Raw genomic sequence first — 24,487 nt, 5'->3', positions numbered from 1 at the left:
CAACAGACACATGCTGGTCAAAAGTTAGGTCACTGTCCACATAAGTTTCCAAATCCTAAGCAACTGGGCCAACTCTCAGGGTGTATTGTTAATTTGGTAGCTCCCTGTGGCAGATGACTTCCCAAAGGATACAATAATGCATTTTGCTTCAATCCATGATTTTGGTACCAGTTATTTATTTGGGACAAAGCTTCCTGCAGGATGGTAAATCATTTGGGGATTCAATGACTACTCCTGGCTTGCGGTCATCGGCAGACTTAGTCAGAGCCCTTCAGAATTTCCTTTTTGCAGAAAGTAGAAGCAAACAGATGATGTCCGAGCACAGAACCCTGGGGGTTGCACTGTTGATTGGTCTCTTTATGAAGGTAAGTTCCCCTTACTTTGATTTCCTGCATCCTATCAATGTGCCAGTCAGTAATCCATTTTGTATGTGGGTTATTATTCCCAGTTTATTTAGTGTCTCTATTATGCCTGAGTGCAGAATTCTGTCCAAAGCTTTGGCCAGGTTGGGGTATATGGTGCATACTCTTTTACCTTCATTCATTGCTTTGGTGACCTTTTCAAAGAATCCAACAGTGTGAGTAAGCATGAACTGGCTTGACAAATCCACACTCAGACTGGTCCAATGTTTGGAGGTTCCCTATGTCCTGATTAATTAGTTCTATGATAAGTCTTTCCATGGCTTTGCATATGAGGCTGGTCAGACTTATGAGTCTTTGATTGCCTGGGTCTGTGGACTGTCCTCTCTTATGCAGCGGAGTGACTGTAGCTGTTCTCCATCGACTTAGTACAACACCCGTATGGAGGCTGAGATGGAACAATGTTCTTAGAAATGCAGCTACATTATGCTTCATGCTATTTAAGATGAATCCGGGGATATTGTCAGCACCCACTGATGCAGTATTTTTAACTTTTGATAGTACTTTTATGACTTCGTCTTGTGTGACAGCTGGACGCAATCCAGTTTCACGTATATCTTGAGAGACAGATGGAGGTTAGACAGGGGTAAAGTTAGAGATAAATTTATCACCCAGAAGGTTGGCTATATCTTAAGTCTTGGTGTATGTAATCCTCTCAGTGCATTGCTGCATTGTGCTTCTGAGATTATGATCATAAATAAAAATTGCTTTGTGATCATCTTTCCTTAGATAGCTATTTAATCGTCAAACTTGGCTTTGGTGAATTTTACTAATCCCCTGAGTTGTTTCTTTCAGTGATGAGGGCTCTAATAGTCTGGGAATTACTGTTCTTCCTTTTGGTAAAAATTATTTTCCTTTTATTATAAAGCTTGTTGATATTATGGTCCCACTATGTGGGCTTGTGTTTGGGGTTTGCCCTGCACTTGTTTCTGTTGGCTGCTGCTGCATTTTTTGCAGCTGTTTGCATACTGGTATAGTGTGCTTGGTGTTTGTGTCTGTTTTCACAGGAGCTAACAGAGTTTGGTGGAGATTTGAAGCTTGTCATTGTATCCCATAGGAGTAGTTAGTTTAGCTTAAAGAAATTTCTAAAGGTACTTTGGGTAGAAGTGATCTCTGGTTTCAGTTTTATTTCCAATGAGACTACTTTATGGCCAGACCTTAAAAGTGATGAAAATATGCAAGGGATAGTGCAAGATGGTCCCATATTAGTAAGGACAAGATCCAAGATGGTAGTCTGACTAATTGTTCTAGGGCATTTGTATTGAGAAAGTCCAGGCATCTCTGTACTTGTGCACTAGTGGTGGTCAAAGTCTCCCATTCTACAGCTGGCTACTTTAGTAAAATGGTTTTGGGTTTAATACTGAGTGATTCTGAATCCTGTAGATAGGTGTTGTGGCTTTCTTTTGTCACAGATGGAGTCCTATAGCTAGTTAATACATGGTCTGGGACCTTTCTGGTGGTTATTTGGACATGAGGTACATTATGCTTCTTTACCAGCCTTGATGGCAGACTCTTCTGGATGTAGATTGAGACACCTCTGCCTTTTTCCCGTTCCTGTGTAGTAGCTGGTCTAAATGTGTGGAGATCATTATAGCCCTGCACAGCCGGAGTGTTTCGGTCACTACACAGATGTCAGGATCCTCCAGTGTGAGACGGGCTTGTAGGGAGTGGGATTTCTTGTTTAGGCTTCTAGCACTGATCAGTTATACCTTCATATTTTCCTTTGTGTGTTTTGTTATGGTGGTAGGTTTATCAGCTTGGCATTGCCTATAAAAAGGCACTATGGGTTTGAACAATGTCTTTGCCAATAATTGAAACCTGAGAAGGGAGAGATGCAGACCTTCCCTGGCAAAGCAACGTGGTCTGTCAGTCATATCATCCCAGACTGACAAATATCCTAGATCTTTTCTTTTGAAGAGGAAAACATTTGCTTTCTCTTATCTTTGCCTGTTATGTAATGCATCCAGTTCCCCCTCCTTCCCTAGTTGCCTTTCTCTGTACATTTTTCAATGTTGTGATCTCCTTTTCTTAATGAGGCCTTCAGGACAGCATGCAGTACTCAACGCAGAGAAGGGCTTTCCCAGTAACTGGCTTCTTTAAGTCTGTTTCCAGCACCCCTCCTAAGCAGCCTTTTTGCTCATCTTTGCAGACAGAGACTTAACTGTAATTGAAGTGCTTTTACATCGTAATTGGACCATACAGCACAGTAACTTGGCCCATCCCATAGAGGGGCTATCCTGGTAAGTGGAATTTAGTTAGCCCCCCCAGCATTTAAGGACATTTTTTTTACTTTTTAATCCAATGATGACCTGAATAAAAGTCATGAGTAAAGAAAGAAATTCAGTATTTTTTCCTTTTAAGGAAGGAAGAAGTAAACTGTGTCCAAAGCTTAATGTTCACAGATTACAAAATAGTAGTTCACAATAAACTGAGAAGAGAAATCTTTGCAAGGATACATAAATTATGTCTGCGTATAGTGCCTACCTCCCTACCACCCTAAAAGAGATGGCCAGCTTTTGTGTATTCCTGTAGTGTGAGACTGGGATGATGGAGAAGACACAAATGGCCACAATCGTATGTTTCATCTGGCTGTTTTGATATGTACACACAATGTGCTTCCTTACTCTTACCTCCAAAAAGAAGTCCATTTTCCCTTCTGATGTCAGGCTGGGACATAACTGAAAGAGCAAGAATAACACAGTGACATATTTCAACCTGTTGCTGTTGGACATATATAAACAACATGGCTCCTTATAGTCACCTGTCTACACATCTCACGTGACTGTGAAGAAAGTGAAAAAAATGACTGTAATGAGTTGCTCCTGGATTATACACTGCTCCTATGCAAGCTATGTCTACCTTCGATGCACACCCTCCAGGTTTGTGGGGAAAAATTAGGGAAATAGTCATCATCCAGAAACCGGCCCAAAACCAGCCATATCAACCCTCTGTTCACACTTCTGAGGTTTGATTGTGAGTAGAATTACACTGTCCCCGGCCCCAATGCAAAATATTGTGACCTTCTCTGTGCACCAATGTGCAAAGACAGTTTTAGACTAGGTGAGATTAAGGGCAGAAACATCCAATAAGTACATGTCAAAATCTGCTTGTATAGTCTGGAGTACAGGTATTGCCAGGGTCCTAGAGGATGAGTCTTCAGGGATGCATTTTATGCCATATTTTTGAAAGATATTGAGTTGTTATTTTTTCTGAAAGACAAGACGTTTAAAGCTCATACGCATGTCATTATTTAGTGACTGCAATCCACAACAGTCTTCCAGAAAATTAGAGTTTATGAGGAAAAAGACTGAAAATATAGGGCAAAATCTGCGACAGTTGACAGCTATGCCCTTTGCACAAACACACACATTTACACATTTATAGATGCAAACCAACTCACACACACACACACACACACACACACACACACACACACACACACACACACACACACACACACACACACACACCCACATGCACACAGACACACGCACACACAGACACACACACACACACACACACACACACACACACACACACACACACAGACACACACACACACACACACACACACACACACACACACACACACACACACACACACACACACACAGACAGACACACACAGACACACACACACAGACACAGACACACTAAAACACACAAACACATACACACACACATACACGCACACACAGACACAGACACACACACATATATTAGTAGAATGACAGGTCTTGCATGAGCAGTCATTTTCTGAATAAAAACAAGTATGAAACTAGAGCCTGTTATAGACAGTTTCTGAGTCATCATGTTAACGGTTAAGAGTAGAAATTTTACAAGAGACAAGCCAGAAGTAGGAATCAAAGTCAGATACATTGTGCAAAATGAAGGACAGTTGAGAGAGGAATGCTTGAAATTGTGAAACGCTGCTAAAATCGGTGCAGAGTACTCCTGCTCTGATTTTGCTGTACATTCCGAGTCAGACACTCTGTAACATACCAACATTGTCCGTACATTGTCATATACTCTGTAATGTACTAATGTTGTCTGTACATTTTCTTACGGTCTGTAATGTACCGATGTTTTCTGTACATTTTCTTACACTCTGTAATGTACCAACGTTGTCTGTACATTTTCATACTTTCTGTAATGTACCAGTGTTTTCTGTACATTTTCTTATACTCTGTAATGTACCACTGTTGTCTTTACATGTTCTTACACTCTGTAATGTACCAATGTTGTCTGTACATTTTCATACTTTCTGTAATGTACCAGTGTTTTCTGTACATTTTCTTATGCTCTGTAATGTGCCAATGTTGTCTGTACATTTTCATACTTTCTGTAATGTACCAATGTTATTCATACATTTTCTTAAACTCTGTAATGTACCAATGTTGCCTGTACATTTTCATACTTTCTGTAATGCACCAGTGTTTTCTGTACATTTTCTTATGCTCTGTAATATATGAATGTTGTCTATACATTTTCATACTTTCTGTAATGTACCAATGTTATTCATACATTTTCTTACACTCTGTAATGTACCAGTGTTGTCTGTACTTTTTCTTACACTCTGTAATGTACTAGTGTTGTCTGTACATTTTCATACTTTCTGTAATGTACCAGTGTTTTCTGTACATTTTCTTATGCTCTGTAATGTATGAATGTTGTCTATACATTTTCATACTTTCTGTAATGTACCAATGTTATTCATACATTTTCTTACACTGTAATGCACCAGTGTTGTCTGTACATTTTCTTATACTCTGTAATGTACTTCTGTTGCCTGTACATTTTCTTACACTCTGTAATGTACCAATGTTGTCTGTACATTTTCATACTTTCTGTAATGTACCAATGTTATTCATACATTTTCTTACACTCTGTAATGTACCAATGTTGTCTGTACATTTTATTACACTCTGTAATGCACCAGTGTTGTCTGTACATTTTCTTACACTCTGTAATGAATCAGTGTTGTCTGCACATTTTCATGCACTCTGTAATGTACCAATGTTATTCATATATTTTCTTACATTCTGTAATGTACCAATGTTGTCTGTACATTTTCTTACACTCTGTAATGTACCACTGTTGTCTGTACATTTTTTTACGTTCTGTAATGTACCAGTGTTGTCTGTACATTTTATTATGCTCTGTAATGTATGAATGTTGTCTATACATTTTCATACTTTCTGTAATGTACCAATGTTATTCAGACATTTTCTTACACTCTGTAATGCACTAGTGTTGTCTGTACATTTTCTTATACTCTGTAATGTACCACTGTTGTCTGTACATTTTCTTACGCTCTGTAATGTACCAGTGTTGTCTGTACATTTTCTTATACTCTGTAATGTACCACTGTTGTCTGTACATTTTCTTATGCTCTGTAATGTATGAATGTTGTCTATACATTTTCATACTTTCTGTAATGTACCAATGTTATTTATACATTTTCTTACATTCTGTAATGTAGCAGTGTTGTCTGTACATTTTCTTACGCTCTGTAATGTACCAGTGTTGTCTGTACATTTTCTTATGCTCTGTAATGTATGAATGTTGTCTATACATTTTCATACTTTCTGTAATGTACCAATGTTATTCATACATTTTCTTGCACTCTGTAATGTACCAATGTTGTCTGTACATTTTCTTACACTCTGTAATGCACCAGTGTTGTCTGTACATTTTCTTACACTCTGTAATGCACCAGTGTTGTCTGTATATTTTCTTATACTCTGTAATGTACCACTGTTGTCTGTACATTTTCCTATGCTCTGTAATGTATGAATGTTGTCTATACATTTTCATACTTTCTGTAATGTACCAATGTTATTCATACATTTTCTTACACTCTGTAATGTACCAATGTTGTCTGTACATTTTCTTACACTCTGTAATGCACCAGTGTTGTCTGTACATTTTCTTACACTCTGTAATGCACCAGTGTTGTCTGTACATTTTCTTATACTCTGTAATGTACCACTGTTGTCTGTACATTTTCTTATGCTCTGTAATGTATGAATGTTGTCTATACATTTTCATAATTTCTGTAATGTACCAATGTTGTTTATACATTTTCTTACATTCTGTAATGTAGCAGTGTTGTCTGTACATTTTCTTACGCTCTGTAATGTACCAGTGTTGTCTGTACATTTTCTTATGCTCTGTAATGTATGAATGTTGTCTATACATTTTCATACTTTCTGTAATGTACCAATGTTATTCATACATTTTCTTACACTCGGTAATGTACCCGTGTTGTGTGTACAATTCACAATTTTCTTTTTTTCATTTGAAAATGCCCAATGGACCATGGCAGTGCTGTAGAACCTACCTATCCCAACCCTGTACATCTCTGAACCAGCTATCAGGGCAACAGGGCAAGGGCACTCTGCAAAAGAAATGTGTGCCGACTAATACAGTTGAGGGACGAAAAAGTATATATGGTTTCCACAATAATAATTAAAAACAACAACAACTCAGGCACGTACCATGCTGTTGCTTTCTAAGGCAACAGCATGTCAAACTACAAAAGAAAACTTTACATACTCTAAAAACTACTTCAGCTTGTTCTCCCTATAAATGATATACGCTGTGTTTACTCACTCCCCTGACTGAGACTCATACCTCTCAACCTCTTAGAGCAAGAAATCTGGACAAAGCCATAAATAATGGGGGGACAAAGCCCCAAACGTAGGGACAATTTATAAATATCGCTCTTACAAACTTAGAAAGTTGATAGAGTAACAGGTTTTGTGTTAACATAAATGTTCTGAAGGGTGTGAAGTCTGAAACTCAAATATCTATCATTATTTTCGGACTTCAACCCTATTTGCCAACAATTTTCCATAAAACCAGAACTTTATGAGAAAACAGACCAAAAATATGAGGCAAAAATCTGGACATTCTGTGAAAATCAGTTGAGAGGTATGCTAAGACCTCTGTCTAGCATTCTTAGTCTTGTGAAGCTGGGGCTCCAATGGCATTATGTTCAGGAACTTTAAATTCTCATCACCACCAAACAAATCTGAATGTTTAAGACTTAAAACAAATAAACCTGCTGTGATGTGCTTATAAAACTTATTTATAATATCACCTCTCATGCAGCTTCAACTCTTAATGTAACAGAGTTCTTTTTCCAGCTGGGAAAGTACTCAGACCTGGCAGTTTTAACTTGTACCAAATATACTTGAAATTTAGAAAAAAAACACTTTATAACAAAAGGAGAAAAACATCTAATTTTCTATAATGAATGTAAATCTGCCTATATTTTAAAGACTCCATCAGAACAATCAGCAAAATGTTAAATGCTACTATCAGGAAGAGCTAAGCTAAGCATGAACTGAAACTAGTTTCAGAAGCCAAGGACATTATAAATCCTTGTTTAATTATGTCAGACAATTAAGAAACAGTACCCAGCAGTGCACCAAACTAATCCATAATGGCATCATGCCCTCAGACCAAAAAGAAAACTTGTGTTCATTAATACAACAGATTTGTGAGAAACAGTATATAGATAAAAAAATCTTGATCTGTGTGGATAAAGAAGCATCTGAGGAAGTGCAAAAATATAAACAACAAAACCAAGAGATATTTGAAAAGTATAAAAAGGAAATATGGACATGGGAAAGAGAGATTTGAAATGGTGCAATATTTTTGCAAAGGAGAAAGCCAAATTAATCAATGTAAAAAAGGCAGGCCAAAAGATATTTGAAGAGAAATAAAAGCAAAGGCATCCGGATATGGAAAATTTCACAATAAAAAAATAATATCACAAAGATGGAACATAGAAAAGAAGATTAGTAAAGTAGAAGTTAAAAAATAGAAGTTGAAGTTATGGAGTGCCTGCGAAGTGAAAGATTTGGCATAGAAGGTCTAACACATGTTACATAACAGCAGGATGGAGTGAGTCCCCAAAGTAGGGAGAAACAGGAAGATCAGGAGACGTGAAGAAGAAATATGGACATGGGAAAGGAAAAGAGATTTAATATGGTGCAATATTTATGCAAAGGAGTAAGCAAAACTAACCAATACAAAAAGAGCAGCACCAAAGATATTTAAAGAGAAATACAGGCAATTTTACAATACAAAAAATAAGAAGACAAAGAGGAAAAGTAGAAAAGGAGATTAGTAATGGAGAAGTTAAAGAAATAGAAACTGAGGTCATGGAGTACCTGCAAAGTGAAGGATTCAGTGTAGAAAATCTAATTCAGAAAGCACCAGAACAGGATGCAGTAATGGATATCCAAATTAAGGGGAAACCAGTGGAATGGGAAGCAATTGGTCAGGTGCCATATGAAGATAATTTGGAGCCTTCCACAGGAAACCAGTATAAACTTTCACTTGAAGCCAGACAGCAAGGAAAGGAATAGAAACTGTGGAAACTCTGATGCAGTCAACGTTGAGGAGTGATAGGCCAGTGAGTTCCCATATGACAGACCAACAGATGACACAGGATGAAACTGAAGAGAAGGTGCCACAGGAAGATGCTATAGAACTTTCTATAGAATGCCAACAGGAAATGGAAAACAAGGGATGTGCCCTCAGTATGGAAGTAAATGAGCTAAGGAAAGAGTTGCTTGATTTAATGGACATAGACAGATATATCAAGATCATGGAAAGAAATAGACTGCAGAGGATTAATAAAACCCCAAAAGTTACAAGTTTGATAAAACAAATGAACACAGTAATTAGGACTGTCCATAGAGATCCATGTGGTATAACAGAAGTAAACAGGATCTATTACTGTCCTGCTAAATTAATAACTGATAAAGTTCTAACACAAGATCACAGGGTAGTGAGGGAAAGGAAGGGGAGGGATCGAATACCATCATGGAAATATCAAATAGAGAAAAATATAAAGCAGTTAAGACAAGAAGTGCCGCTGTTAGAAGAGTATAGAAAAGGGAACAGATCAATGAAAATACTTAGAAAGATAGACGTGATAAAAGCAATGTGCAGTATTAGATCAGGATCTATCATGTACCATCGCAAATAACAACTAAACATTTCAGCACAGGCAGAAAAACTTAGATGATGCACAGATAAATATAAAGGAAAAGTGCAAAATAAGCAATTTATTGATGACTCAAAAAGTTTTATAGAGAATTGGGAAACAAGGTAGAAGGAATTGAAAGATCACCAGAAAATAAGAAATAGATGCATTTTGGAAAAGTATCTATGAAACTCCTGTGGAACATAACAAAGATGCTAAATGGATAAAAGATGTAAAAGAAAGAATAAGAAGTTTAAAGGTACAAGATATGAAATGGGATGAAGTAACAGCCAGAGAGATTGAAACAAAGTTAAGGAAAGCCTCTAACTGGAAAACTCCAGGCCCAGATGCAGTACCCAACTTCTGGTTAAAAGTATTAACATCTTTGCATGAAGACATAGCCATGAGTAAGAACTATTTATGTATGCACCCTGAACACACCAACCTGGCTAACAACAGGAAAAACAATGCTCCTACTTAAGAGTGAACCTGCAAGCTACCCTAAAAATTATAGACCAATAACTTGCCTTCCGACGACATGGGAATTGATGCCAACAGAGTCTATAGTCATTTAGAAGAAAACTCAATTATGGCAGTAGAACAAAAGGGCAATAAAAGAAAGTCATATGGCACAAAGGATCATTTGATGTTAAATAAAGTCATAGTGGAGAACTGTAAAAAGGGGAAGAATCTAAATATGGCATGGATTGACTACAAAAAAAAATTGACAGTATCCCGCATTCATGGATAAAAGAGTGCTTAAAAATGTATAAGATACACCCCACACTGATCAGTTACATTACACTGACCATGAAACAGTGGCAGACCACTTTGCAATTAAGCCATGATAAAGGACAGATTATTATCCCAGGGATATAAATTCAAAGGGGGATATTCCAAGATGACTCCCTATCACCGTTGCTATTTTGCCTTACCATTAATCCATTAAGCTGTTTACTTAACTGCTTAGGCCATGGCTGTAACCTGGCTCCCAGAAAACAACAAAGTGTAAAGACTTCTCATCTTGTCTTTGTCGATGATTTAAAACTGTATAGCTCATCAGATGAAGAACTGAAAGTACAGCTGCAGGTTGTCAAAACGTTTTAGATGATATAAGAATGTAATTTGGTCTTGATAAATGTGCAAAAGTAACATTTAAAGCAGGAAAACTGCAACTCCAGGAAAACATCAGTTTGAGACAAGAATGTGATATTAAAGAGCTTGAGAAAGAAGGAGTGTATAAATATTTGGGAATTGATGAAGCATCAACAATAAAACACGAATTAATGCGAATAAAACTTAGAAAGGAATACTTCAGAAGACTTAAATTAATCCTGAAAACAGAACTGACATGTAGGAACAAAATCCAGGCTATAAGCCAAATTGCTCTTCATGTGCTAACCTACAGTTTTGGAGTGATTGACTGGCCGCAAAAACGTGTTGGATGGATTAGATAGGAAAACAAGAAGGGTGCTTCATGCTCACTGAATCAGTGCATACCAAGATTATATAGGCCCCCATTCCAAAGGATTGGTGGGCTTCTTTGAAATTGATTACATGTAACGATCTGCAGTCATGAGACTGCACACATCTGCTGACCTCACAAGCTCCAAATGTAGTGAAAGTTTTGAAACAGGAGGTAGAATAAATCTAAGATGACTTCTCTGCTTAATCTAGCAGAAGCATATCGGCGTCAAGCAGGAATGCAAATTAAACCAGAAGTATTTAAAAATCAGCCATCAACTGAATGTGGCAAAAAACAAAAGAAAGAATATAAGTTGAAGGATCAGATGAGAAGGCAAGAAATGTGGAAAAAGCATAAATGTAGTTGCAAGTATAGAAAACTTCTGGAAGAACCTCATATTGATCAGGAATGAACACAGGAATAGTTAAGGACAGGCAAATTCAAACCAAGAGAAGAAAGGTTAATATTGGTGGCCGAAGAAAGTGGGCTGCATACATGTTGGTTTATAAAGTTCATTGAACATCTGGGAGAAACAGACAAATGTAGGTTTTGTAAAATCGAATTGGAAACAGTTCCACACCTCATTGCTGGTTGCAACATACTAATGGCAGAAGGACTGTATACTGAAAGGCATAATAATGTGGCATGACTGCTGTACTGGGGATTGTGCAAACATTATGGTATTGAATGGCTGAAAAACACTGGAAACATGAGCCACAAAGCATCATAGAAAATTATGAAGTCTACATCACATGGGATCATCCATTACCAACAGTTCAAAAGATCGATGCTAGAAAACCGGATATAGTGGTCCAAGGAAAGAAGACAAAAGTAGCATTGATCATTGAAATCACCACACCCAGTGACTACAGTGTCAGAGAGACACAAAGTCATAAAATATCAGGATCTGCAGCCAGAAATGAGGGCAACGTAGAAGATGGATACCCAGACATTTCCAATAGTAGTAGGAGCAATGGGTCTTGTAAAAAATAACTTACAGTCGTATTTAGATATGTTGCCAATACATGTAACTCCATATGAACTGCAGAAGGAGTCATTACTAGGCACACTGCGGTTGCTGTGAAGAGCACTACTGGCTGACATCAAAGACTGAAACAATACTAATTTCATGAATTTTAATCATACTTTGACTTAGGAGTGGGGTCCATTCTCGTCATGGTATTAGAAACCCAAAAGACTTGGAGAATTTAAAACAGGTTGAAACTGAAAAGACACGGCTAATATATGTGCAGATGAAACAGTCCTTGCGATTCAGCAGATTCCTGAATCCCTGACTACACCTAAGGTATCAAAGGAGCATGTTTTAACTGTGCTCTTAAAAGCCATAAATACCACTTTAGTGGGATGAGACAGCATACTTTGGTGCCTAATAAGTAATGCTAAACATGCCCTCAAGTCACTGTTCCTAAATTTATTTTATTAAGACCTGTGGAAGGATACCTGGTTTATTGAGAATACTCTGCTGAACTATGGAGACCTGCTGTCATGTTGTCCATTCATAAATGAGGCCGCCACTGCAGACCTTGGCAACTGCAGTCCTACCAGTCTAACTAGTCTAATCTGCAAGAACATGGAGCACATTATATCTGACTTCTTAAAACGTAGTTTAAAAACTAACATACACCTTCACCTGCAGTTGTTTGGTTTTACCAAAGAAAGATCATGTCCACTCTGAATGGTAAACTTCTCGGAGATGTCACAGGGACTGTGTGTTGTGGTCATTCATTCCACACAGCCTGTCTGGATTTGACAAAGGCAATTGACTTTATCCTCCATTCTGGTGTTGTAAATAAACTGAAAAACTTAAATGTAGACTCATAAATAGTAAAGTGGACACACTGACTAAAAGATGGAACTAGTGGACAGCACACTGACTGAAAGATAGAAGTCACATGGTTAAAGTACAATGTCACCTCAAACAGCAAAAAGGTCACTAGCCATGTATTTCAGGGTGTGGTGTTGGGACCCCTTCTATTTGGTGTATACTTCTCCAACCTCCAAATAGTAAATACAAATCTGAGGCTACCATAGTTTGTTGATGGATGTAAGTGGGCTATTATTGCCCAATCACCCCTTGGCCATGTGTTACTACAGCAGGAATTAATCCTCACTAGCCTGTGGTACACTGATAAAGGCTAAGATTAAAAGCCTTGATTTCAGTGTACATCATCACTAGCCAGTGGTACATTGAAAAGAGCTAAGATTGAAAGTCTTGTCTTCAGCATAGACGATCACTAGCCCTTGGTACACTGAAAAGGGCTAAGATTAAAAGTCTTGTCTTCAGCATACACCATCACTAGCCCTTGGTACACTGAAAATAGCTAAGATTAAAAGTATTGTCTTCAGTGTACACTGTCACTAACCAGTGGTACACTGAAAAGACCTAAGATTAAAAGTCTTGTCTTCAGCATACATCGTCACTAGCCTGTGGTGCACTGAAAAGAGCTAAGATTAAAAGTCTTGTCTTCAGCGTACACCATCACTAGCCCTTGGTACACTGAAAAGAGCTAAGATTAATAGTCTTGTCTTCAGCGTACACTGTCACTAGCCAGTGGTACACTGAAAAGAGCTAAGATTAAAAGTCTTGTCTTCAGCGTACACCGTCACTAGCCTGTGGTGCACCAAAAAGAGCTAAGATTAAAAGTCTTTTCTTCAGTGTACACCATCAGTAGCCCTTGGTACACTGAAAAGACCCGAGATTAAAAGTGTTGTCTTCAGTGTACACTGTCACTAGCCAGTGGTACACTGAAAAGAGCTAAGATTAAAAGTCTTGTCTTCAGCATACATCATCACTAGCCTGTGGTGCACTGAAAAGAGCTAAGATTAAAAGTCTTGTCTTCAGTGTACACCATCACTAGCCCTTGGTACACTGAAAAGAGCTAAGGTTAAAAGTCTTGTCTTCAGCATACATCGTCACTAGCCTGTGGTGCACTGAAAAGAGCTAAGATTAAAAGTCTTGTGTTCAGCGTACACCATGACTAGTCTGTGGTGCACTGAAAAGAGCTAAGTCTTGTCTACAGTGTACACTGTAGATTGCCCCATGCTCCAAAGTGACATGCTAATCATGATCTTGGCACTTGGGTCAACATCTCCCTCTTTTCTGACCACCATGTAACATTAGTAGTCAGGAAATCCTTCAATTTAGCACAACTGATATCTAAAGGCATCTCATGCAGGTTGAAAGAAGTTATCATCCCACTGTATTCTGTTCTAATTTGAGCAATTAGAGTACAGTGCCCCATTGGTATGTACCCGTCCGTAGAGTACAGTGCCCCCATTGGTATGTACCTGTTCAGTCACAACATACAACTAGGAAGTACCCACCATTTCTTAACCATGAAGATTGCTGTTATAAAAACCCTGAGCTAGCAAGACAGGCTTGAAGCCTTTTCTTTATACTTGGTCTCTTATAGACTTTATATGGAGATGAAGATATATGACTTCCATTCCACTCCATCAAGGTGTGATACTGTGCATCCTTCAAGGCTAACCATGATGACTAGATAAGTATCCAGAAATCAATTCCAGGAATGACTTGCTTTGCCCTCCTATAAACAGGAGGTACATCTTGAGGAGTGGTATTGGCAATGTGCAAATGGCCTCGCAACTTACTTGTTTTGTAACTCCTATGATTGTAAAATCCTGTGAATATTATTTTTTATTCTGGTTTGAATGAACATGTTTAAGCATGGTAAAAACTATAGGCCTAGCACTAATTCACATTTTCTTTGGTTATTTTTGGTAGTTTTACTTGCATATTTCATTGGTAAAGGATACTTGTGTGTGTGTGTGTGTGTGTGTGTGTGTGTGTGTGTGTGTGTGTGTGTGTGTGTGTGTGTGTGTGTAATTTGGGTACATGGACAGCAGGGGCCACATTACTTCAATAAACAATACAATTCTTTAGTCAGAAGCAGTTAAATATTCAAGTTCTGCATATATTTTATATGTGTTGATGTTTAAGTACATAATCTGTTAGACTATTAAATGCCACTTCATTATTATAGTGTTTTTATTTGAAAAATGATATAATTCAAAAAGGTAATATACAAATGTAGGTACATTCAAAGTTTTATTGTTGTGCTCATTTTTCTGATAGTCATTTCTGATGTAGATTGTTTTATTGATGTTAGATGTAGTTATGTAAACACACCTGTTCATCAAGCCACTCTCATGTAACTACATAAAGTTAAACTTTTGCCATTTATCACGTCATATAAAAACCTGTATTTAAAACTTTTACTTTTGTTAATATGTTATCACTAGTGAAGCCGTGGGGGACGTGGTGAAACCAGTTTGCTTGCATTCTGTGGATTATTGATTAGATCGTGCCTTTACATATGTTCACCTGAGTGCTGAACTTCTTGTTTGGATTGCATTTAAATAAACTGTTTTACATATGTATCACTTTTAGTTAAACTGAACTTTGTATTGTAAACACTTTGACATATACAGATGGTCAACAGATATGCGAGATTGACAGCCCCCCAGGGTAGAGGGATATGCTCTTTCCTTGAAGATTGTGCAGTCTTAGAATTTGTATATATAATAACAAGGAGTGTGGGAGTGCAGGGGATTTGCCCCTGCAAGAATTATGCTTTCTTTGTGTTTTTTTAAAGTTTTGCATGCACTGAGATTAATTCTCGGCATATGGGTTGTAGCTTGTCAACATGCATAGTATCAATGAATTTGTTTCAACATTATGCACATCAAAATAAATGGTATTCAATCAATTTAAATAGATCCATATATAAATATATATATATATATATATATATATATATATATATATATATATATATATATATATATATATATATACACAGGCACACACACACACACACACACACTCACATTTGTGTGGCTACATAATAAAAACAAAACTCACTGAATGTGAATAGGCTAACTGGACTTAATGGAGTTTAGAGTTATTTCCATATTTCAAATGTTTTTGAGTTGAATTCTTAAGATGAATCTAAATGTTTACAATAATACAGGAATGTATATTACAAATTCAAATGAGACTTAGAAGAACACTCACCGTTTTAGCTTCCAGATCGGGTCAGATGAAATGAATTAAACATTTGAACATTTGGTACTGTTCCATTATCGGGGCAACACTTTCAATGTGATCGTTCAGCTGAAATCCAGTACGTTAACATGTCTGTTAACCAGATATGTGTAAAAATTATTTCTCTTAATAATAATTTGTAAACAAAATGAAGTTATCTTTGTAAATTTGACACACACCTGGTTAACAGGCGTGTTAAGCTATTGGATTTCAGCTGAACGATCACGTTGAAAGCGCTGCCCAGATAAGTAATGAACAGAGAAATAAAAAATAAATAAATGCAGCAAATCTGGATAATGTAGGCTTTTATTTTTTTATTTTTTAGGAGTGTCATAATATGCTTATATTTGCCCTACCATAAATGAAAGTGAACTGTCTCCCTGTGAAGTGTCTCCCTGTAAATGTCCTGCATGCAGTCCACAACTCATGAGCCAATTGGCTATCACAGACAACACCTCCATGCCAAGCCTCTGTCATTCCCTTCCCCCATTCATCTCGCTGGGCTGTTTTGCAAGTAACAGTAAGAATCATACAACAATGAAGGAAAATAAGGGACACATACTCAAAAAATATTATTACTGTAAAGTTGAGCCACTGTCACGTTGAGAGAATGCATGAACGTGTTGCCTTGTACATGACATAATCTTATTTTTAACGTTCAATACTTTCCTTGTGCGTTTGCTGAGCTCTGTATGCAGTGTATTTTCATGTCTTTAAGGAGTTGCTATAAACATGTGTTAAATGTACACTATTTAAAAAAGATGTGACTTCTACATTTTATACACACGTTAAGATGAACACCTAAAAGATATGAAAATAGACTAAATTTGGAGCTCAGCAACTGCATTTAAAGTGTTGCTTTGATAACAGAAAAATACTGAACAGTTTGAATAATTGTTTTAACTTGATCTGACTACATGCATAGCTAATTATCAGGCTACTTATCTGCCAATTGTTTATCGCCATATCTCATTGATTTTCTTTTACAGAATATCGATCACAAGGGTTACTGCTGACATCTCTCTTGCCAAACGCTCAGTATTAAACAACCCAAGTAAACATACAATTATAGAACGTTCCAGTACCCGGTCCAGTCTTGGTAAGAAAACAGCACCTTCTCTTTATTCCTTCACATTGCATTTTGGGAATGCTTTGCTTGCTGGTGTTTTCACGAATGCTATTGACACCGTCTAACAAGAGGAAAGCTTCACTCCGAAGTTTCCAATGCATACATGTCTATGTCATTGTATGTCAAGGAAGGGAATACGTTGTAAGAAAAGATGTGACAGCTTACAAAATTACAGGCAGGATCCCAGTGAGGTAGGCCTTATTGTACTCTACTGATTTAACCCCTTATTTCCTTAAATCTTAAGCTGAGGGCATTAATAAAAGAAGAACATCCTCCCTTAATGCAGACAGAAAGAACATGGCTGTCAGGTTTTGCTGTTTACTTTTCTATTTTTGAACTTCTTTTAAACTGCACATTACTTGCTTATTTTATAATATAAACAAAAAGAAACAAGCACATGCATGTGACTAAGAAATCTGTAAGAGATGACATTTCCATGGGACAGCCGTACTATACAACCACAGGGCAGTTTGTGTTGATATGGTTGCCAGTATAAAAACACAAGCTTTTCAGATTTTGATTCAATGAACACTATTAGTCTAAAGGGTTTATTCAGTGTAAAGAGAAGCTGTTCCTGCTACCTTATACGGCTGTATGTGTAGCTGTTTCCTGTTCAACATTGTATAAAATTATTGACTAGCAGACTTTAAATTCTGATCTTAAGGCTTACCAAAATTGCCATATCCAGTTCTAATTCCTATGTACCTCATATAGTTTACATCTTTTTTAAAGGGCATTTGTACTTGACAAAAATATTAAAGGCATAACTTGCCACAATATATTTTTCCTATAGCGATAAAATTGTTAGTGAAACCATGGCTCACCATTTTATGTACATTGGTAGGTAAATTGCTTTATTCTATTTTGGGGAAAATACATTTTCTGTAAAACTTATTTCATGATATAACATAGTTAAGGGGAAAAATAAACATTTATTTGTCTTTTCATAATCTTTGTACATTAGAAAGGCAATAACTGTACCATAAAGGCTTTGAAAATTTGTCATAAAAGAATGTAGCATGAATTTGAGAGGCATGAGCACTTAATTACATTTATTCTACATGAAAGTGCATGCTAAATTCCATTGTGATGACTTTGTGCCTTCCATTTTATTTGTGGTCTTGCATTGGCTTATAATGCATTTACAGTAAATGTTAATAAATATACAGAGACCAGAGCCACAGTTCAGAGACTCATTTACATACAGTGATGGTTTCTGATCTAGTACCTCCAGCTTGTGTGTGTGTTTTCTATTGTGTATGTGTGCATGTGTGTGCACGTGTGTATGTGTATGTTTTTTTTCTGTACGAGTGTGTGTGTGTGTTTGGTTTGTGTGTGTATGTGTTTGTTTTGTGTGTGTGTGTCTGTGAATGTGTGTATGTGAGTGTGTGTGCGCGTATGCATGCATGCGTGTGCGTGCGTATGTGTGTGTGTGCGTGCGTGTGTGTGCGTGCGTGTGTGTATGTCTGTGTGTTTGTGTGTGTGTGTGTGTGTGTGTGTGTGTGTGTGTGTGTGTGTGTGTGTGTGTGTGTGTTTGGTTTGCATGTGTGCTTATACATCTTTGCATGTACATGCCACTCTTCCCCTATTACACATTGAACTAGGATAAAGAAAGTTATCCGATTATGTCTCTAACTCACTGCTCACTGCTCATTGTGAAAGGCAAAACAGAGCTTGTTTCGTTGAACAGCCAAGCCTTCAATTTTTTTTAAACTCCTAATTAAATTTTGCAACCTCAAAGTTCATTTTATCAGTTTAGGAAGTGGATTTAGGGGTATTTGCCCCAATTAAAAAAAATTTAATGAATATGTATTTGGATGAGTTAGTGCAGTGGGTAAATGCTGAACGTTTGTATGTAAAGGGCTCCGCTCCCTTTGCACCTCATTTTGGCGATGGCAGTTGACATAATGGTTAAGGTATTTATCTTGCAGATGTAAGGTACATGGTTTGATTCTGAATTCTAAGCAAATTGGATAGTCATAAAATGGCGTATAGGGTCAGCTAGCCAAGTACTTAATCTATGAACCTTTTTGATGAAATGGACCTAATGGTTCATGTGTCATCAAAAATAATTTGGCAGTATGAACCTTAACCATAAAAAGAACAACATAAACAGAGTTCATTACTTAATAGAATATATTTTGAATTGATTGAGTGTTGTAGGCATCAGTTCTCAGGGATTAGCATTAATAGCTGTGAGCCATTGCCCAGTTGTTTCAAGTAATAGTTTGTTTTCCATCCACACTATCAAGCAACATTGCCATATTACTTGATAGGTGTTTATTTACTGAGAGTAATAATTATTATATTTATTCTTAGTAACAGTCATACTATTTCTTAATGAAAATGTTGGTTTCCTCACAGATTAAGGATAATATTTCTGTGGTTCCACTGAGGATATACAAGTATCAGCTAAAGATTGATTAGCAATACAGTGATCACCAACAGCCACAGCAAGGTTTCAAAATGCTACCATATTACACCTAGAACAGTGACTCAGGTAGAACCTTAAAGATGTCCTGCCTTGCATCACTGTGGCACTTGGGTAGACCTTTTGAAGTTGGCCAGCCCTGCACTGCTGTAGCACCTGGGTAAGTCCTTTAAATGTGCCCTGCATTGCTGTAGCACCTGGGTAAGTCCTGTAAATGTGCCCTGCATTGCTGTAGCACCTGGGTAAGCCCTTTAAATGTGCCACACAATGCTGTAGCACCTGGGTAAGCCCTTTAAATATGCCCTGCATTGGTGTAGCACCTGGGTAAGCCCTTTAAATGTGCCCTGCACTGCTGTAGCACCTCGGCAACCCCTTTAAATGTGCCCTGCACTGCTGTAGCACCTGGGTAAGCCCTTTAAATGTGCCCTGACCTGCTGTAGTACTGGTGTAAGCCCTTTAAATGTGTCCTACCCTGCATCACTGTGGCATCTGGGCAGGCCATTTAAAGATGTTCTGTCCTGCATCACTGTAGCACCTGGGTACACCCTTCAAAGGTGCCCTACCTGCATTATGGTGGCACCTGGGAAGGTTCTTTAAAGATAACCTGCATCACTGTAGCACCTGGGTACACTCTTTAAAGGTGCCTCACCTGCATTATGGTGACATCTGGAAAAGTTCTTTAGAGGTGTCCTGCATCACTGTGGCACCTGGGTACACCCTTTAAAGCTCCCCTACCTGCATTACGGTGACACCTGAGAAGGTTCTTTAAAGGTATCCTGCATCACTGTGGCACCTGTGTACACTCTTTAAAGATGCCCTGCCTGCATTACAGTGACACCTGGGAAAGTTCTTTAAAGGTGTTCTGCATCACTGTGGCACCACTGCTGTTGCTTAAATTTGATCACCCAGCCGTTCTCATCAGATGTCTTCTGTGTCATTGTTCTGGGAACATGAAACTGGGCATCTTCTGGAAATGGCCGAAGTTCATTTTCTGATCTATAATCCTTTTTGGGAAGCAAACCTGGTCAATATTCTTTTTCAGGAAACTGACATAGTTGACTAGCCTCCTTATTTTGCTGGTGTGCCAATACATGTGCCTTTGGGTTAGGATTTTGGGGTTTGCCGACTCTGGGAAGTTAGCAGAGGTCATCATGATCATGGTATTATTTTTCCACATAGGGTGTTTCTTCCACACTCATTTTTATGATAACTAACTGTAAATTACCAAAATGTTGGACTTTTTCCTTGAATGGTTGATGTGTCCCCCCTCCACATCTCAATAGAGGTGATAATTGCATGGCGTGGCTGGAGCTGCATGTCTCCATTGTCGGATGCAGGAGTGCTGTTGGTGTTGGTTCACTTCAGACAGTTTGAGAACCAACACAGGTTTGAGTTAATTCTACATTTTCTGTACTAGTGCTTTTCCTAGACTATTCCTTTGAAAAGATACACCACAAACTTTATCAGGTAAGAACAGTCCTGAACAGGACTCAGAATATTTGTGGCTACACGTCTCCACAGCAATCCCAGAACTCACTGGAGGAGGTAGAAGTCCACAACTATATTTTTAGGAAAATAATGAAGATGTTCAATTCATGTGTAGTACTTCTTATCATATGAGATACTCTGTCCTGAAGTTGTTTTGAAAGTAAAACACCTTTTTCCTGTGTCCTTGATAAGGATTGTTATGTTTTCAGATGTGTAAAGTGGGACACAGAGGGTTTGGCTAAACGTATGATGACATTATTGTTATGGACAACACCATGTCACAACCACAGTGTGGCACAGTTAAACCAAACTCCATGCCTAGTACTAGATTAGACATATAGAGAATTGATATTTATGTAAGGGATTGTTCTCAAAGAGCAATCCCCAAAATAAAGCTTGAAGCAGAATGTGGGCTTCTTTGACCTCCTTGGCTGCAGGAGTCTGTGATTAATGCAGCAGTCATGTCTGATTGAGCTGCAGCTGAGCCTAAAATTTTCAGTCCTAAAACTCTTGTGCACAATAAGCAAAAAAATTCATACAAAGTGCCTTGAAAACAGGACATGTATACGTTGGTGCCATCAGACTTGCTTTGAAAATGCAATTAGTTTATCCTTATAATGCCCTTCTCCAAATTCATAGTGAACAACAAATGATACAATAAGCAGCCTATGCAGCAAAACAATGGGGCTAAACAGTAGCTTCATATAACAGACCATGAAGTTTGACAGAAGGCTGTAATACTGTCACAAATACACAGCAAAACAATGGGGCTAAACAGTAGCTTCATATAACAGACCATGAAGTTTGACAGAGGGCTGTAATACTGTCACAAATACACAGCAAAAAAATGGGGCTGAACAATAGCTTCATATAACAGACCATAAAGTTTGACAGAAGGCTGTAATACTGTCACAAATACACAGCCGGACCACTGTGGTTTAGTACATTAAATGCTAGATTGATCTAAGAGGATCTGAGAGGTCCATAGGTGTTTACTAGGCTGATGACCACAAGGGCCTTTTCAAGCCTAGCCATGCATCCCAAATCTCTGACAAGTTCTGATACCCTTGTAAGTGTAAGCATGGGCCTGGGAGATGAACCATTTACAGGTTACCTGTATCGATTAGAGACATAAATGCCAAACCAGGGATATATTTCTGGTTTACCATCCAATTGTCCAAGTTGGACTTGAACTGGGTTAGGGAGGAACTCTGCTTCACATGGATATGGGAGCCTGTTCCATAGATGGAGTAGTCTCTGGAATACAAACCTCTCTTTCCAGCAGGTCCCATTTATATCACAGGCAAGTTTTAAGTCCTTAGAATGGGTAATTCTGGTGCTGTTTGTTTTGTGTATATGCAGGATGTCCATAAGAGTGGGATGTGACAATGCCCTATATGCCAGGCACAGATCTCCCCTCAAAAGCCTGTAGGAGACAGAATACAGGGATAGGGCCTTGAGGCAGCCTGCATAGGACATTTTACTTACGCACTATATTCTTTTAGTGAGAAACCTCTGTGGATGTTCGAATTGTTGGATATGCCTGGTTAGGTACATGCCAAATGTACTCAATGATAGATCTGATGAATGCTGAATACAGTGGAACAATGACTTCCTTGGACTTAGATGCCATACCTTTGTTTATAAGTTGTGGAACATAGAATGATTTCCTCACCACTGTAGGCACATGATGGTCAAAGGCTAGATTACTATCTGTGTGTGTCCCTAAGTCCGACTACTGGGTAAACTCTAAGGGGTGTGTTGTCAATATGATAGTTGCCAGGGATGGATGACTTCCCAAAGGATACTGTTATGCATTTCTTGGCATTTAGTTTTAGTGCATGGGTCTGGCACCAGTTGTTTGTCTGTGTCAGCTCCTCCTGGAGAATATTTGTGTCAGTGTGAGATTCAATGATGGCTTCTAATTTGCAGTCATCTGCAAATTTACTTTCATGTGGAAACATGCCTAAACAATAGCTTGACTGTTGGAACGCAAGTGTTTTCTGTTAGAATTATTTGCAATGCTGTTGTATTTACATTTACACAACTTGTTTGGTGGCAAGTAAAAAAAAACGAGTGCCTTTGTACTTGCGGGTCTGGACTTCTCCTTCACATGCACTTATTTACTTACTTTGCTTACTGAACAGGTGAGCTGGTCCGAAGAACCTTTATCAACCATGACCCAATGCATGATGGGAGGACACTGAGAAATTCAAGAAAACATTCAAGGGTTACCAAAGGTCATATACTGAAAAGAAAAAAATCCATATTTAATGCTAAAGTATAAACAGGTAAATGGATGTCTGACAATAAATAGTTAAATAAATAAATACATTTTGGCAGACATCACACAAAGGTTCTTGAATATGAAGATTCATTGACACATTTAATCACTGATAATCTGTTCTATATATTTAAATAGCCGTAGGTATAGATATATAAAGATATAAGTGTGCTTGTTGGTGAAAAATCATTGGATAACAAAAACACTAATGCCTACCGGTCAAACAGCAAATTAAACACAACAAAGAAAATGAGCCAAAACAATGCGCATTATTTTCCTTCCTTTAAACCCGTAGCCTGAGCATCGCTACAGGCCAGCCTTGTTAGGAAACGTTTGTTTATAAATTAATATGTAGGGATAGACGCAGGGTTAGCATACACGACTATGGTGGACAGTGAGGGCTTTATATGCATCTATATATCAATATAAATAAACAATCACATACACACACACACACACATATATATATATATATATATATATATATATATATATATATATATATGGGTCTACTTCTAAATTTCGAAGTTTCAAAACTTCGCATTTCTTATGGTCGAGATGATAAGATCGAGGTTTTGAAACTTCAATTCGTTTATATGAAGATCGTTCTACAGCACGGAATGGTATATTTACTGTTTCCTTCACTGTAGTGCAATCTCTGAGTTGGTATATTTAATTATTTATTTATATATTTATTTTACATTTATTTTACATTTGTTGACCGGGCTAGTCTAGCTGGATATTTATCCATTTTCAGTAGAGGCCCGGGGAGAAAAGCTCCACACAAATACAAACAAAAACAAAAAAAACAAAATAAAAATGTATACAAATAGAAATATATCATTACATGGTAAAAAAGGATTAAAAACCATATGATGCAGTATAACACTTCAGAAAGTTAACATAGAACATAATCTTTCTTATAGAGGTGAATAGATGCACTCTAGTAAGAGATAAGTACAATAATTTACATCAGGCTTGAGGGATTTAAGCAATACATTGAATATAGTTTGGTTTAGTGATAGTCTTAGTTACACGACTAATTATTAAATGTTAGGAAGATGGTAGAAGAGGAGAAAAACAGGGTATAGGTGTTGGTTAGTCAGGTTTACTACAAGGACATAGCCAGTGACTTTGGAGGTGATTTTTGAGCTTTTGTTTGAAGAGTGGCAATGATA

At 37.7% G+C, this 24,487-nt stretch overlaps 1 protein-coding gene across 7 annotated transcripts in view; it reads left to right on the top strand.

Annotated features, from left to right (window-relative positions):
• CACNB1 (calcium voltage-gated channel auxiliary subunit beta 1) overlaps positions 1 to 24,487 on the top strand; it is a 2,104,836-nt gene that overhangs the window by 1,861,734 nt on the left and 218,615 nt on the right. For all 7 annotated transcript variants that reach the window (XM_044055375.1, XM_044055374.1, XM_044055371.1 and 4 more), the window contains one exon: positions 16,967 to 17,076. In XM_044055375.1, coding sequence (XP_043911310.1) covers positions 16,967 to 17,076 — 110 coding nt within the window. The remainder of the gene's footprint in view (positions 1 to 16,966; positions 17,077 to 24,487) is intronic.

Source organism: Protopterus annectens, chromosome 13.part0 (assembly GCF_019279795.1).
Source record: "Protopterus annectens isolate FY-2018-M chromosome 13.part0, PAN1.0, whole genome shotgun sequence".
In the NCBI taxonomy this organism is placed as follows: Eukaryota; Metazoa; Chordata; order Ceratodontiformes; family Protopteridae; genus Protopterus; species Protopterus annectens.
The sequence above is the reverse complement of the archived record's forward strand: the minus strand, read 5'-3'. Positions and strand labels throughout refer to the sequence as shown.